Source organism: Balaenoptera ricei, chromosome 4 (genome assembly GCF_028023285.1).
Source record: "Balaenoptera ricei isolate mBalRic1 chromosome 4, mBalRic1.hap2, whole genome shotgun sequence".
Lineage (NCBI taxonomy): Eukaryota > Metazoa > Chordata > Mammalia > Artiodactyla > Balaenopteridae > Balaenoptera > Balaenoptera ricei.
Window position 1 is genome coordinate 101,189,242 of NC_082642.1, and position 16,157 is coordinate 101,205,398.

At 38.0% G+C, this 16,157-nt stretch overlaps 1 protein-coding gene across 4 annotated transcripts in view; it reads left to right on the forward strand.

The window, feature by feature from the left end:
• The window catches only part of CCDC191 (coiled-coil domain containing 191), a 101,230-nt gene that overhangs the window by 74,802 nt on the left and 10,271 nt on the right, over nt 1-16,157 (forward strand). For 3 of the 4 annotated variants that reach the window (XM_059921098.1, XM_059921100.1, XM_059921099.1), the window contains 3 exons: nt 8,390-8,533; nt 12,623-12,775; nt 13,315-13,460. In XM_059921098.1, the coding sequence (XP_059777081.1) occupies nt 8,390-8,533; nt 12,623-12,775; nt 13,315-13,460 (443 nt within the window). Of the gene's footprint in view, nt 1-8,389; nt 8,534-12,622; nt 12,776-13,314; nt 13,465-16,157 lie in introns of those variants that run through there. The other variant, XM_059921101.1, reaches the window with a different exon arrangement.

Consider the following 16,157-nt stretch of genomic DNA (forward strand, 5'->3'; position numbering starts at 1 on the left):
GAGAAATTCATGATACAAGAGGGCAAAGACTATAAATTACAGGGGTGCCTAACTGGGAATACGTTCCAGAGCACAATGAAAGGGTGGCTTATAATGGATGGAAGGCATAGTGTGGGAATGGTGTCGACTGCCCTGTATTCTTCTCAATTCTTGCTGTAATTCCTTGTCTTTCTTTCAAAGCAGTAGTGGTGGAGATATATATATATATATTCAAATGAGTCTCATTTGTTGCATATCGTTTGTTGAATAATTTAAATCAGAAAGATACCCGGATTTTGTGTCCCTTTTTAGCCTGAGTGAATTATGCTCTGTGAAACCCTAGCTGCATCGATCCCCAATATAAGTGCCATCTCAAGGCGGACAGCATCATTTCATGTAATCCTCCCAATAAACCTTAGATGCAGGTGTTATGGACATTTTCTATACAAGGAAATGGAAATACAGTAATAGTAATGAAATACAGCCAACTCTATTGAGGAAACCTTAATCAAGGGAGGAAATACACATTTAAAGTAAATTGTTGCATATGAATACAAAATTTTGGCTCAAGCAGATATCTGATTTATTAAATGTTTCTCTTTCTATTTTTCCATGGAAAAGTACACTTCTAAAAAATCTACAAACAATAAATGCTGGAGAGGGTGTGGAGAAAAGGGGACCCTCTTGCACTGTTGGTGGGAATGTAAATTGGTACAGCCACTATGGAGAACAGTATGGAGAGTCCTTTAAAAAAATAAAACTAGAGCTACCATATGATCCAGCAATCCCACTCCTGGGTATATACACAGAGAAAACCATAATTTGAAAAGATACATGCACCCCAATGTTCACTGTAGCACTATTTACAATAGCCAAGACATGGAAGCAACCTAAATGTCCATCAACAGAGGCATGGATAAAGAAGCTTTGGTACGTATATACAGTGGAATATTACTCAGCCATAAAAAAGAATGAAATAATGCCATTTGCAGCAACATGGATGGACCTAGAGATTGTCACTACAGAGTGAAGTAAGTCAGACAGAGACAGACAAATACCATATGATATCACTTATATGTGGAATCTAAAAAAAGGGTACAAATAAACTTATCTACAAAACAGAAATAGAGTTACAGGTGTAGAAAACAAACTTAATGGTTACCAGCAGGTAAGGTGGGGGAGGGATAAATTGGGAGATTGGGCTTGACATATACACACTACTATATATAAAATAGATAACTAAAAAGGACCTACTGTATAGCACAGGGAACTCTACTCAATACTCTGTAATGGCCTATATGGGAAACGAATCTAAAAAAGAGTGGATATATGTATATGTAAAACTGATTCACTTTGCTGTACAGCAGAAACCTACAGAACATTGTAAATCAACTATATGCCAATAAAAAATTTTTTTAAATAAATAAATAGGCCATTTTCCCCCACAAGCCACATGAAAATGGTTTTCCTTAAGAGCCTACGACACCGGCCATAGAGTTGTAATTCTAGGAAGATAACTTAGTTGTGTGTGTGAACAGGGTTGGCCGAGCCTGAGGGCTTCTCCAGAGGCTTACTGTGTTAGATTCCTGTCTACAAGTTGCAACTGCTGCCTCGATGCTACAGGGACATTTCAGTGGGTGTGAAAATGGCCAGCTTTCATTTTCCTCCCCACTTAACTCTCAGCTTCCTCTTGTTGGTCATAAGAAAATTCTCGAAAATAATTTTTCTTTCCATTCAATTCAATATCTCAACTGTCTGTAATAAAGATTATGAAGGTAATTTTGGTTGAATCCTTTAGAGAATATGGACATTTCATATTCATTGAGGAATGTGTACAGATAAAGGTAGTTTGGATTGGAAGATCAGAGCAAGTCTCCCTTCCACCTTAGAAATGTTCCAGTGCCCTCTCTCATTTTTTTTTTCTCAGAGAAGACTCAGGCAATTAAGTAGTTGTCAGAATCAGCCAATTCACCACAACCGTTTTCTTGAAGTGAAATTGTGGCAAATAAAGAAAAAGAAGCTTAAATTAAGTGATTTTTACTGCTGAGACTGACAACTACTGTGAAGACAGTCTGAAGTCTTTGCTTTTGCTCCTGTGACTTGCATAACAGCCATCACTAGACTTTTAATGGAGTATGAAGTATCTTTAAATTTGAATAGAATAATTCATATATAAATTTCTACCCCATGATCTAAATGAAGGGGCTATATTGCTACGTTTCCCGTAATAATAAGGGGAAAATACTGATTGCTCTCCTAACTGTTTTACTTCCTAGTAACTTGGTGAGATGTAAATCATTTCTGTGAACAATGCTGAATAAATCCTAGGATATGCATAGCCCTGATTCTTGCAGGATTCATGAGGAACTTTTCCTCACCCTCTTTGCAGAGTTGTTTCCTTTTTTTTAATGTTCCAGTGTTCTGTTACCATGATTAACATGCTGTTTAGTGGTTACATATTCAAATTAAAGTAATTAGCTATTTGTTGAAATGAAATTCATGAGTTTTTAGGTCATTGCATCTTTTTTTTTTAGTTTTATTGAGGTGTAATTGACAAAATTGTAAGATACTTCAAATGTACATAAAACATGATGATTTGATATATGTTGGCATTGTAAAAGGATTCCCACTGGGTTAATTAACATATCCATCACCTCACATACTTATTGTGTGTGTGTGTGTGTGTGTAAGAATGCTTATTTTCTCCTCTCTTAGTAAGTTTCAATTATGAAATGTTATCAACTGTAGTTACCGTGTTATACATTAGGTCCTCAGACCTTATTCATCTTGTAACTGAAAGTTTGTACCGTTTTTCCAGGCCCTACCTATTTCTCCCACCTCAAAGGCACTGACAGTCACCATCCTACTCTGTTTCTACAATTTCAACCCATTTTTGTTTTAAGGTTCCACATATTAAGTGATACCACTTAGTATTTTTGTTTTTCTCTGTCTGGCCTATTTTACTGAGCATAATGCCCTCAAAATTCATCCATGTTGTCAATAATGACCAGATTTCCTTCTTTTTTTTTAAGGCTGAATAATATTCCATTGTGTGTATCTATAGCACATTTTTTATCCATTCATACATCAATGGATACCTACTTTGTTTCCATTCCTTGGCTATTGTGAATAATGCTGCAATAAGCATAGGAGTACAGATATGTCTTTGAGACAGTGATTTTGTTTACTATGGATATATACTCAGAAGTAGGATTGCTGGATAATATAGTAGTTCCATTTTTAATTTCTTGAGGAACCGCCATACTGTTTTCCACAGTGGCTGTACCAGTTTACATTCCCCAACAGTGTGCAAGGGTTCCCTTTTCTCCACATCCTCATTAGCATTTGTTATCTCTTGTCTTTTTGATAATTGCCATCCTAACAGGTGTGAGGTGATAGCTCATTGTGGTTTTGATTTGTGTGTCCCTGATAATTAGTGACGCTGAGCACATTTTCACATACCTCTTGGCCATTTGTGTGTGTCTTCTCTGGAAAAATGTCTCTTCAGATCCTTTACCCATTTTTTCAATTGAGTTTTTTTGGGTTTTTTGCTATTGAGTTATATGAGTTCCTTATATATTTTGGATATTAACCCCTTATTGGATATGTGGTTGCAAATATTTTCTCCCATTCTATGGGTTGCCTTTTCATTTTGTTGATGGTTTCCCTTGCTGTTCAGAAGCTTTTTAGTTTGATGTAGTCCTGCTTATTCATTTTCGCTTTTGTTGCCCTTGCTTTTGGTGTCAAATCCAAGATTTTGATTACTGATTCAGTCTATAGTAATTAATCTATTCAGATTTTCTAATTCTTCATGATTCAGTCTTAGTAGGTTGCATGTTTCTAGGACTATATCCATTTCTTCTAGATTATCTAACTTGTTGGCATTTGTTTATAGTAGTTTTTTTTAGGATTCTTAGTATTTCTCAGTTTTCAGTAGTAATGTCTTTCATTTCTGGTTTTATTTGTCTTTTTTTTTTTTTCCTTAGTCTAGCTAATGGTTTGTCTGTTTTGTTTTGCTTTTTCTTTTTAAAACAGCTCTTAGTTTCTGTGACCTTTTTAATTGTCTTTCTACTCTCTATTTCATTTATTTCTGCTCTGATCTTTATTTCCTTCCTACTACTAACTTTGGACTTAGTTTGTTCTTCTTCTGGTTCCTTGAGGTGTATAATTAGGTTGTTTATTTGAGATCTTTCTTTTTTCTTAATGTAAGCATTTAAACTTACCTCGTAGAACTGCTTTTTGCTGCATCCCATACGTTCTGGTATGTTGTGTTTCCATTTTCATTTTTGTCAGTTTTTTTTATTATTTTATTTTTCTTTTGATTCCTTTTTTGACCCTTGGTTGTTCACAAGCATGTTGTTTAATCTACACATCTTTGTGAATTTTCCAGTTTTCCTCTTGTAACTGATTTCTAATTTCATAACATTGTAGCTGGAAAATATGCTTGGTATGATTTCAGTCTTTTTAAATTTATTAAGACTTGTTTTATGGCCTAACATATGATCTATCCTGAAGAATGTTCCATGTACACTTGAGAAAAATATGTATTCTGCTGCTGTTGGATGAAATGTTCTGTATATGTCTGTTAATTCCGTCTGGTCTGATGTAAGTCCAATATATCCTTGTTGATTTTCTGTCTAGATGCTCTATCCATTGTTTAAAGTGGGTTATTGAAATCCACTACTGTTATTGTATTTCTGTCTATTTCTCACTTCAAAATGTTAATATTTGCTTTGTATGTAGGTGCTCCAATGTTGAATGCAAAAATATTTTAAATTGTTACATATTCTTGATGAATTGACCTCTTTATCATGATATAATGACCTTCTTTGTCCTTGATATCATTTTTGGCTTAATGTCTATATTGTCTTATGTAAATATAACTACCCCTGCTCTCTTTTGGTTCTGGTTTGCATGGAATATCTTTTTCCATTCCTTCACTTTCAGTCTCTATGTGTCCTTAAAGCTGAAGTGAGCCTCTCATAGAAAGCACATAGTTGGGTCTTGTTTTTTTAATCCGTTCAGCTACTCTGTGTCTTTTGAATGAAGGATTTAATCTGTGTACATTTCAAGTAATTATTAATAGGTGTGGACTAGCTATTGCCATTTTGTTAATTATTTTCTAGCTGTTTTGTAGTTCCTTTGTTCCTTTCTTCCTCTCTTGCATTATTCCTTTGTGCTTTGATTATATGTATTTGTGCTGTGATTTATAAATATTTTGTGTATTTACTATAAGTTTATGCTTTATGGTTACCATGAGGCTTATATAAAACATCTTGTAATTATAACAGTCTATTTTAAGCTGATAACTTCAAATGCATACAAAAACTCTACATTTTTACACTTCTCCCACCATAGTTTGTTTGTCACAATTTTATATTGTGTATCTATTAACAAGTTATTGTAGTTATAGTTATTTTTAATACTTTTGTCTTTTAACCTATACTAGAGTTTTAAGTGATTCACTCATCACCATTACAATATTAAGAGTATTATTCTGAATTTAACTATATATTTACCTTTATCAGTGAGTTTATACTTTCATATGTTTTCATATTACTTATTAGTGTTCTTCATTTCAACTTGAAGAAGGCCCTTTAACATTTCTGGTAAGGCTGGTCTAGTGGTGATGAACTGTTTCAGCTTTTGTTTGTCTGGAAAACTCTTTATCTCTCCTTCAATTCTGAAGAACATTTTTTCTGGGTAGAGTATACTTAATTGGCAGGTTTTTTTTCTTTCAGCATTTGAATATAACATCTCACTTCTCTGGCCTACAAGATTTCTGCCCAAAAAATCCACTGATAGTCTTATATTATCAGTGTAGAAGGAGTGTACTTATACCTAACAAGTTGCTTTTCTCTTGCTGTTTTTAAGATTCTTTGTCTTTAATTTTTGACAATTTAATTATAAAGTGTCTTGGTGTGTGTCTCTTTAGATTCATCTTATTTGGTACTTTTTGGGCTTCCTGGACCTGGATATCTGTTTCTCTCTCCAGGTTAGGGAAATTTTCAGCCAGTATTTCTTTTTTTTCTTTTTTCCTTTTTTTTTTTTATTTTTATTTCTAGATTCGTACCATTGTGGTCAGAAAAAAAATGCTTGACATGATTTCAATCTTAAATTTATTGAGACTTATTCTGTGGCCTGGCATGTGATCTGTGCTGGGGAGTGTTCCCTGTGCACATGTTTCATGATGCAAGATTCTGGAAGGGGAGTGGTCAAAACCTAAGAAACGTGGTTATAATGAGACTAGAGCAAAAGAAGAATTGGCTTTATAGAATAGGGTATACCAATGTTTCTGTATATTGTCATAGGTGTAGAGATAGAGAAATATGAGACAAAGGTGGAGATAAAGTACTTTTCCCTTTGAAAGATCTATAAAATTTTATAAAAGAGGAAGCTGGGAAAACTCTTGCTTGCTAAGTTGTTTAATAAGTAAGAAAAGTATTGTTAAGGAAGAGGGACTGGTTATGACAGAATGAAGGCATTGTTTAAAAGGCCAAGTTTATATGGATTTGCCTCTTTAATCAGCAGAATTTTGTGGTTAAAAACAGTCACAGATAAAGTACTACAGGATGGAGCAGATCTAGAACTGGCACTGGGAAGACTGTATCATTGAAGCCCAAAGGATTACAAACACTAAGCATCTTTCCAACTGCCTGACCATGTGAAGTTGAACTATCCAGTATTTCTTTGAATAAGTTTTCTGCCCCTTTCTCTTCTCTCTTTCTGGGACTCCTATAGTATGTTTATTCTCCCTTTGATGGTGTCCCATTAGTCCCTTAGGCTATCTTCACTTTTTCTCATTATTTTTTCTTTTTGTTCCTCGAATTGAATTCCACTGCTCTGTCTATAAGTTGACTGATCTTTTTTTCTGCTTGATCTGGTCTGCTGTTGAACCCCTCTGTTGAATTTTTCTGTTCAGTTATTGTATTCTTCAGCTGTATGATTTATGTTTGGTACTTTTGTATATTTTCTATCTCTGTTGAAATTCTCTTTGTTCATGCATTGCTCTCCTGACGTCAGTGAGCATCTTTATGACCGTTATTTTGAAAACTCTATTGGGTAAATCACTTATCTCCATTTCATTAAGACTGGCTTCTGGAGGTTTATCTTGCTCTTTTGGTTGGAACATATTTCTCTGTTTCTTCATTTTTCTTGACTCTCTGGGTTGGTTTCTGTGCATTAGATAAAACAGTCACCTTTGCTAGTCTTGACAGAGTGCTCACGTGCAGAAGATGAATCTCATCAGCCTGGCCCAGGCTTCTGGTTGTCTCTCAGACCTTTGTCACTGCCTTTGTCCTTAGTAGCCCCCCGTATCTGAGCGTGTGCCAAGACCTATCAGTGTCCCAAAAGAAAGGATCTTAGTCAGCACCTTGATACACACTGGTTAGAAGCTGTACCCTCAGGCAGCAGCTGTGAAAATACGTAGTTAAGCCCCTTCCAGGGAGAAACTAGGAGATGTGTGTTTTTCCTGCTCCCTTTCACTGAGCCCAGGTGTATAACCATGGGGCTGGGTGGCCAGGGCGATGTGGGGGGGAGCGGGTTTCTCCTGTGCCTGCTTGTTTGCCGTAGTCCTATGGGACTTGTGAATGTAAGTTCCACTGGCTATCAGAGCCAGGCAGTCCAGGGGCCCCTCCCACTCAGGTGGCAGTCACAAAAGTTAGCATGCAAAATGTGTGTGTAAGCTCCTTTAGACAGATGCTAGCAATCTGATGTGGAGTGAGCCAGAGGGAGAAGGCAGAGGAAGTACCCAAAGGCTCCCTCACGCTCTGGAGAGGATCTCAGCCAGCTCCTAGATGCGTGCTAAATTAGAATCTGGACCCTCAGGCAGCAGCTTGTAAAGTATGAAGTCAAATCTCTTTCAGGGAAAGACTGGGAGATGGGCTTTTTGCCTGCTTTCTCAGGACTGAGTCCTGAGAGCATAGGAGTGAGTATAGGAGCATAGCCACAGTGAGTACTCTCATCCAATAAGACCTGTTTCTTTGTTTGCTATAGTCTTGTGTGTCTCGTGGACACAAGCCTTGTTAGTGTTTTGGGGGCCCATCCCTTGCTTGAATGGTTGTCTTTAAAGTTGGGGTGCTAGATGTGCAGTCCAAATCCTTCACTCCTTAGGAAGAAGCTGGGAGTTGGGAGTTCCCTCCCTATTATAGGGCACTGAGCCAGGGATGGCGTTTATGGCAAGCCTGTGTCTCAGCCTTTCCTGTCAATATTTTTGATGTATCAATGTAGGTATTTTCTCATTCGCTTGATGTGGAAAAGTCACACAGCTAGTTTCTGGATTTCTTTCAGAGGGAAGTGCTCCATGTGTAGCTATACATTCAGTGCATCCAAGGGAGGAGGGAAGTTCAGGAACTTCCTATGTTACTATTTTGGTTCCTCCTTGGCATTTTTACCTATTTATTTTTTCCAGAAAGAACTAGAGAAGCAGAAGAGAATTAAGAGGAACCAGCAGCTGGAAGCAATAGCCAAAGAACATTATGAAAGCGTATTGCTAAGAAAAAAAGGTCTGGAGCCTTGGAAGAGACTGAGAATGCAAAGCAAGCAAAACCTCCAGGTATAGTGTCACACTCTTATCCCCCCAAAATCAGCAAGTGGACTTTAAAATAGGATAAACACCCAGTGAGGCTTGGAGGTCGTTTGGAGATTTAAAAGTCAGAAAGATAAATGAATTGAGTGTGGATATTTACTTGTTTTAGATAAAAGTTTGAATTTGGTCTTCCAAGGTAGAGAAAGACTTCTGTAACTGAATAGGTTGGAAAAAACTAGAGTACATTTTTTATTAGAGACCTCCAAGGTAGGATGAATAGAGGCCTCTCTCAATTTTAGCAGTGTATAGCTATGTAATAAAGGAAAAATAATTACCGTAAGGTATACTAATCAGATTTCTGCTGCAATAAAGCTGCCTAACAAACAGCCCTGAAATATCGTGGCTTACAACTCAGGTATTTATTTCCCACTCACATGTTTGTGGGCCAGTTTAGATCAAATTCAGATCTCTCCACAGCCTCTTTCTGGCTCCAGCTGTTATTCAGGGCAAGCTTTCACCTGGCAAATGTCTGAGATACAAAGGCCAAACCCAATTATGTAAACCCATATGAAACCTTGGCTTGTATCATGTCCACTAACATTCCATTGGCCACAGCAAGTCATAGGGCCAAACTCAAGGTCACTGAGAGGAGAAAAAGGCTCCATTTACTCCATTGGGAGACAGGATGAAATCACATGCAAGTGTGTGGGTGTCACATCCTATTATCCGGAATAGTCATCCACTCTACCACACAGGGATAAATGAAATCAGATACCACTGAAATTCAAATTTATCCAGTGCACAGAACACGGCATTTAACTAAATGATCAAAAGCTCAAAATAGATAAGATGTTATCTTTAGAATTCTACTTCATAATAAGGTCAGTAATGCATACCAGTTTTGACCACTCTTATTTACACATTTGGCCAAGTTAATACTGAAAAGTAAGGCTAATCTTCTTGGTTATGAAAACCAGGATTAAAGATGAACAATAATGCTCTTGTACCATAAGAAGCCCACTGCGTGCAGTAATGCTGCAGGCTGTACCTTTGTGAACGTGACTTAGGCTACTTTTTCCTCCCCTAGCCAATCTATTCACCCTTCATTCTCTTTGTTCTCTTCCTATTTTCACACTTTCTTCTTCTTATCTTCCCTAAATGCCCTCCCCACTGTTTTTCTGTCTCTGATTTTTTGTCCTCTGCCTCCTAACCGGTGGTTCTGGAACCACTGAGTATCTCAAACCAGCTAAGGAGGCCAATTTGTGGTGGTCAGGCCTGAGGGCACGAGGATCCCTCCTCTTGGAGGCCTTGACCCATCTGTGCCCCAAGCATTGCTATTTTCCTGGTAATGATATGGGAGGGCTGAGCCATAGTTTTCTGAGTGAATGAGTCTGGAAATGAAATCTGAATGGAAGTTTGCTTCTTGAATATACTACAACAAACATTTAGTCATATCAGATAGTTTGTTATCCAGTTGAGCGCTCCTAGTTTTGTTTATTCTCTCTGGCTTTTGTCTGTTTCTTTGTTTTTAATTATTAATACACAAAGAAAAAGCAGACAGGAAGTAGAAAAACTCACTCTTAAATTCTTATCAGCTCTTCTTTTTTGGTCCCTGAGTTTTTACTCGGTTTTTGACCGAGTAAAATCAAGAAAGTTATAAAATTTAGAAACAAAATAATCTATGGGTGAATAATCAAATTAAATTTAAAATTTACTTATAAGAATATAAAAAGAAACAGGAGTTTGAGTTCAAAATGACAGTTATAGGCCTTAAATATAGAAAAACCTAATTAAAATAAAAACAGGAGAACACAGATCTGAATCCAGCATTTCCAAATTTTCCTATTCATAAAACCATCTGGAGAGCTTATAAAAATGCAAGTTCCTGTTCCCACCTCCAGGTGTTCTCAGTAGGTCTGGGTTGTTGGCCAGGGGGCTGGGGGTGGTGTGTCAGGGAATCTGCATTTTTAAAAAGTAGCCCAGGGACTTCCCTGGCGGTCCAGTGGTTAAGACTCTGTGCTTTCAACGCAGGGGGCGTAGGTTCGACCCCTGGTTGGGGAACTAGGATCCCACATGCCACATGGCATGGCCAAAAAAAAAAAAAAAAAACAGTAGAATAAAAGACTATAATATTAAAAAAAAAAAAAAAAGTAGCCCAGGAGATTCTGATCCAAGTAGTCTGAGCACCACATTTTGAGAATCACCTCTCTAGTTTGTAACAAGTGTGTTAGTTTCCTATGCTGTTATAACAAATTACCACAAACATAGTGGCTTAAAACAAATTTATTATCTTAAATTTCTGGAGGTCAGAAGTCCAAAATCAGACTTGCTGGGCTAAAGTCAAAGTGTCAGCAAGACAACTGCCTTCTGGGGTTTCCCAGGAGAGAAACTGTTTCCTTTCCTTTTTCAGCTTCTAATGGCTGCCCGCATCCCAGTGCCCATAGCCCCTTCCTCAGTTCACTCTCATCTCTTACATTCATGTCACATCTTATATTGATGCTGCTCCTCTTACAAGAACTCTTGTGATTACATTTAGGGCTCTCCCATATAATCCAGGATCATCTCCCCATTTTAAGATCCTTCACTTAATCACATCTGCAAAATCCCTTTTACCATGTAAGGTAACATTTACAGGTTCCAGGGATTAGTTTGTGGCCATCCCTGAGGGCCACTATTCAGCCTACCACACAAGATAATAGAATTTTATAGAAAATTAGTAATCCTCTCCTTCTCTTTCAATTTGTAAATAAGGGAACTGAGTCTCAGAGAGGAAAACCGACTTGCTTAAGGTCACACAGCACATTGGTTACAAAGCTAGAATGGAGCTCAGCAACCCCTTCCTCCAAAAATCCTGCCCAGTTCAGGCATGTCTTTTGTGCTGTGTAGGAATCAGAGGTATATGTAGATACTAACCACCAGCTGAAAGTTAAAAAAAAAAAAAAAAGAAGAAGAAGTAAGAAAGTTAGAAAAAAAAATTAAAGAAGTAAAAGGAAAAGTTCTGGAGGACAGTAAGACGAAGCAGTATCTTCTTCATCCATCAGAGCTGACATCCAGGAAGGGATAGAAAAAGGGTCCAGTTAGACAGTTCTTGGCTTCTTTCTAACGTTTTTGTTTTTGTTTTTTTTTTCAGAAGAGTTATTTATCATTTTCCCTTAAACTCACATGTGCTATATTTCATTTGTTCCAATGACAATTTTCAGAATTTTTAAGGGATCTTCTGATTATCTTTCTTTTTCTCCCTGGTTCTCTGTGTTTTCCTAGAAGATGGAGAGAGAGAGGGTAGGAGGTTGTGTGTTTCTGGCTCCCCTTGCCTTTTGGCTCCCAGGTGTCACGGAGACCTCCTGCAATGGTCATTTTGGCCAGTATGTGTGACTGCCAAGGGGCTCACTCAGATCAGTCACGTTCACAGTGCTCAGTGGTGAGACAAGACTCAGAAAAATGTCTAATGGGGAGGACTAAGAGAAAAGGGCTTTTCCCTCTGCCTCTTAAGAGACTGTTAACAGTTACTTTTAAAAAAATCTATAAAGTCTGAGTTGTATGTTTATTTTGGTAGAATGATACTCTGAGCCCTTTAAGTTGGTAAGATATTAAATTATTCAGCATGTTATTTTTCTATCAAATGGCTTGTGGTTTATTGATAATGTCTAAATTTCAGTGCTAGTGACAGCTCATTCTACAGAACTAATTGAAAGTATTGGCATTTCCTTGATTAGACAGTGGTTAAGCACATATAATAAAGAGAGGTTTGTTATGCAGTTGCTGCCCAAGCTCCAGGAGAAGGAACCAAGAATGTTGCCACCCACACACTTTAAAACTCAGTGCAAGCGACAAAATGGTTTTGGAGGTTGTTTGTTCCATTTCCTGAATAACCAGCCAGTCATTGTGGTCTTCAGGGAGTCAGCATTGAAAGGCTATGCATAATGTGAATCTGAAGTTCCCATGTAATACAGTCAGTAGTCAAAGCTTTTAGGACATAGGTGAATGTCCGTAAGATTATTCTCTCTAGTAACTGCCTGTACGTGGTTTACAGCATCACTTGCCAAGGCGATGTATATTTCCTTAAATGATTTAACATATAAGGAATAATTTCTTTTTCTCATTTAAAAAATTGTCCAGGTGGCCAAAGGACATCACTCTTTGGCCCTACAGAGGAAATGCCTGCTGACCTGGTTCCAGTGGAGTCAGGAAAGCCTGGCTAGGAAGACGGCCAAAGCTGATCAATTTTATTCCCAAATATTACTTAGGAGAGTCATCCGGAGCTGGCTACAGGTAAGGCCCCAATGAAGGGAGTGTTAAATACATGTCTCTGCCCAACCCTATGTAAGAAAATTAGGTGCACTCCAGATGTCAACAGTCATTATGTTTTTTTCAAGAACAATATAGAAGAGGCAATTCAATTCACTGCTTTGAAACGAATTTGAAAATGTCAGATCAATATTTTGTTAGTATAAAATCTTAAGCAGGTTTCTTTTCACATAGAGAGTGTCCCTATAAACTGTAATGTGTCATACATCAGCTTTTGTTTTTATACTAATTTCTTCTTTCTTGTCCCATAATTGCTCAAGTGATTTTACTAGAAACCTACGCCCTCAGTCTTGTAACTGTTTCTATCCCTCTGATTCCATTATTATCTTTTAATACCTTACAGAGGATATGGCCTTGGCTGCCACATCATCCTTTCTCCTTATGCCTCCAGTGTCCTTTGTTTTGTGTCTGGTTCAATTCTTTCTCTTTTGTACTGTTTATTTGCTTAAATTCTTTGTCTGTGATGTTATTTGTCTCACTTTTTCCCCTGTTCTCATCCCCAGTACCTGACTGACCTAGAGGAAGAAGTACAAACACTGTGTGTACATTTTCTTCAGAAGAAGATTTTCAGGGCCTGGTATAACATGGTCAGGGAGGCCAGGATCGATTCCCAGAACAAGCACAAGGTTGCGGTGGAGCACAGTGACAGGTGAGGTTTTCATCTCTACGAAAATTCCCTCACTGATTTCACAATTGCTCTGCAGTCCATTCTATGCCTGGAATGTATCTGAAAAGATAAGGTGGAGGCTAGGAGAGCTGGGCACTCGGAGATACCCGGCAGGGGTGGGGGTCCCAGCTCGCCCCCTGACTGCATGACTGCAAGAGAGTAACCCCCTTGAACTCCAGGGTCCCCATCTTTAAAATAAGGAAGGGGAGGAGGATGCCTGCCCTCCCTTCCTCACAGGACCGGAAAGAGAATAAAGTGAATTGTGCATATAGCTGATTCACTTTGCTATACGGTAGAAACTAACACCACGTTGTAAAGCAACTATACTCCAATAAAAATTTAAAAAACAAAAGTGAATTTTGAAATACATGAAACACACCTAAACAGAGGTAGTGTTCTTTGTCATAGTTTTTTCTTTAAGTTTAATTTCTTTTTTTTAAACATTATTTATTGTGAAATATAACACAAATATAGACGAGTGCTTAAATCCTACAAATACAGCTTAATGAACTAGAAAGTGGACACCCCTGTCACCACTCCTGTGGTTGAGAAGTAGGACACTCCTGGCCCCCAGAAGTCCCCATGGGCTCCTCCCCAATCACGGGTCCCACCCTTTCCTCCTGAAGGTAAACTACTCTCCTGACCTTTATGATAAACATTTCCTTGCACTTCTTTTTATTTATACCTCCTAAGTATGCACCCTTCAAGACTTGGAACTTTATATAAGTAGAATCATACTATATGTCATATTAATATTTATAATACAGTGATGACATTTAATTCAGTGTCTTTGGGGAATAAGGTATTCCATATAAGTATGCTTTTTCTTTGTTTTATAACTTTAAGCATTTTGGATAAAAATGTTCTAAATTTCATTATGCCCTTCCCTTGGAGAGTAAACAAACGATCTGTCCTTTTTTGGTGATTTAATGTCATTCCTTAGGAGCACCAGTTAATGTGGGCATAAGCCTCCAGGTTCCGAGGTGTGAAGACTGTTGTGAAGGTGTAGAAGTGTCCCTTTTCTCACTATGTCAATTCACTTTTGGTTGCTTTGTTTTCATTTGTGTGTACGCGTGTGCGTGTCTGGTTTTTTGTAAAAGTGTTTCTATCTTGTTGCCAGCAGGGTGCCCACCTCCAGCAAAACCTGCTCACCCTTGTTTAATTTACAGGTACTAAAATCTGGGGGCAGAAAAAACATAAGCAAGTTGATTCTAATTTTGTCTAAAATAAATAGGCAATGAATGAGGGTATTCAGAGGACTTGCCTTTGAAGAAATGCTTGCATTTGAACCTCCCTATTCCTCTTTTATAAAATGAGAATAACCGCAGAACCTGTCTTACAGCGTTGTTGTAAGGACTAAACAAGGTCACATAGGACCTCAGTTAATGTACTGCTTGGCCCAAAATAATAGCTATTGTTTTGTTTATTGTCATTGTTAATGTATTACTATTAAACACCCTTTTTGTCCGCCTTTGTTTTCTGTTTCTCAGCTGCCAAAAACAGACTGAGAGATTCACTGGGACAGCTGCCTTATGTGACACAGGGCAGTAAGAGGGCTTTCACACATGCCATCTCATCTGATGGATGAGTATAGGCCAGAGGGGAGGGGGCAGATGTCAGGATTCTCATTTTCAAGCAAAGAAACTGAAGCTACGCTCAGGTCGATGAACTGCCCAAATAACAAATGGTGGAGCCGCTCAGGTCGATGAATTGCCCAAATAACAAGTGGTGGAGCCTGGACTCCAAATCAGGTTTTCTGGCTCAAATCATCCTCTTCTTGCCAAGTCAGTCTTCTTCCCCATTTTCTAATTCAATCTCATTTGTAAACTAAAATACAATAGTAAGATAGTGGTCCTATTTAGAGTTTGAAGTTAGAAAATCAGTATGTGAATCCATGCATTCAACAAGAAGTAAATTCTCAGCCAGAGTCCACTTGATGTAAAAGCACTGCTGTGACTTCATCTCTTCCCACTCTGCTCCTTGTTCACCATGGTCCAGCCCCACTGGCCTCCCCCAGTGTTCCTCAGACGGACAACACTCACGTCTGTGTCATAGCTCTCACGTGACCCAGATCTCACCATTCAGGTTTCCACTCAGATGCACGCCACCTGCCTCCATTCCTGTCTATCCAATAACCTGCCCTATTTTCTTCACAGAACTTAAGACTCTCTGAAATTGTCATTTATTGTTTAAATGTTTATCGTCTCTCCCCATCACATCTTGCGTGCAACTGTATTCTCAGCATGACAGAGCCTAGTACATGGGTGTATGATAGATATTTGGTAAACAAATGGATGCATTTTATTGCAGGAGTGACACTAATGGATCTTTTAAAAGGAACGTTAACACTTAAAAATTGATATTCAGAGTTCTTAATTTTATTTGAACGAAAGAATATTGTATAGAAAAGCTGTGGGTGAGAAATTGCAGTACCACTGAAAAGATGATTCCTAGTAAGACCATGAGGTTTAATTCTGCATATCTATATCACCTCTAGGTGTATATAATTTGTAATTGGATATAGATTTATAATTTTACAAATCTGGTATTTTTTATATACATGGTAGGACTAAGAGATGTCTCCAGACCTAAGTCTCTCATTGTCAGCAGTTACTGTGTAGTTCTGCAATTAGAGCTCAGCTATGCACTTGGCCAGTTCTTCTCAGCCAAACTAGTACT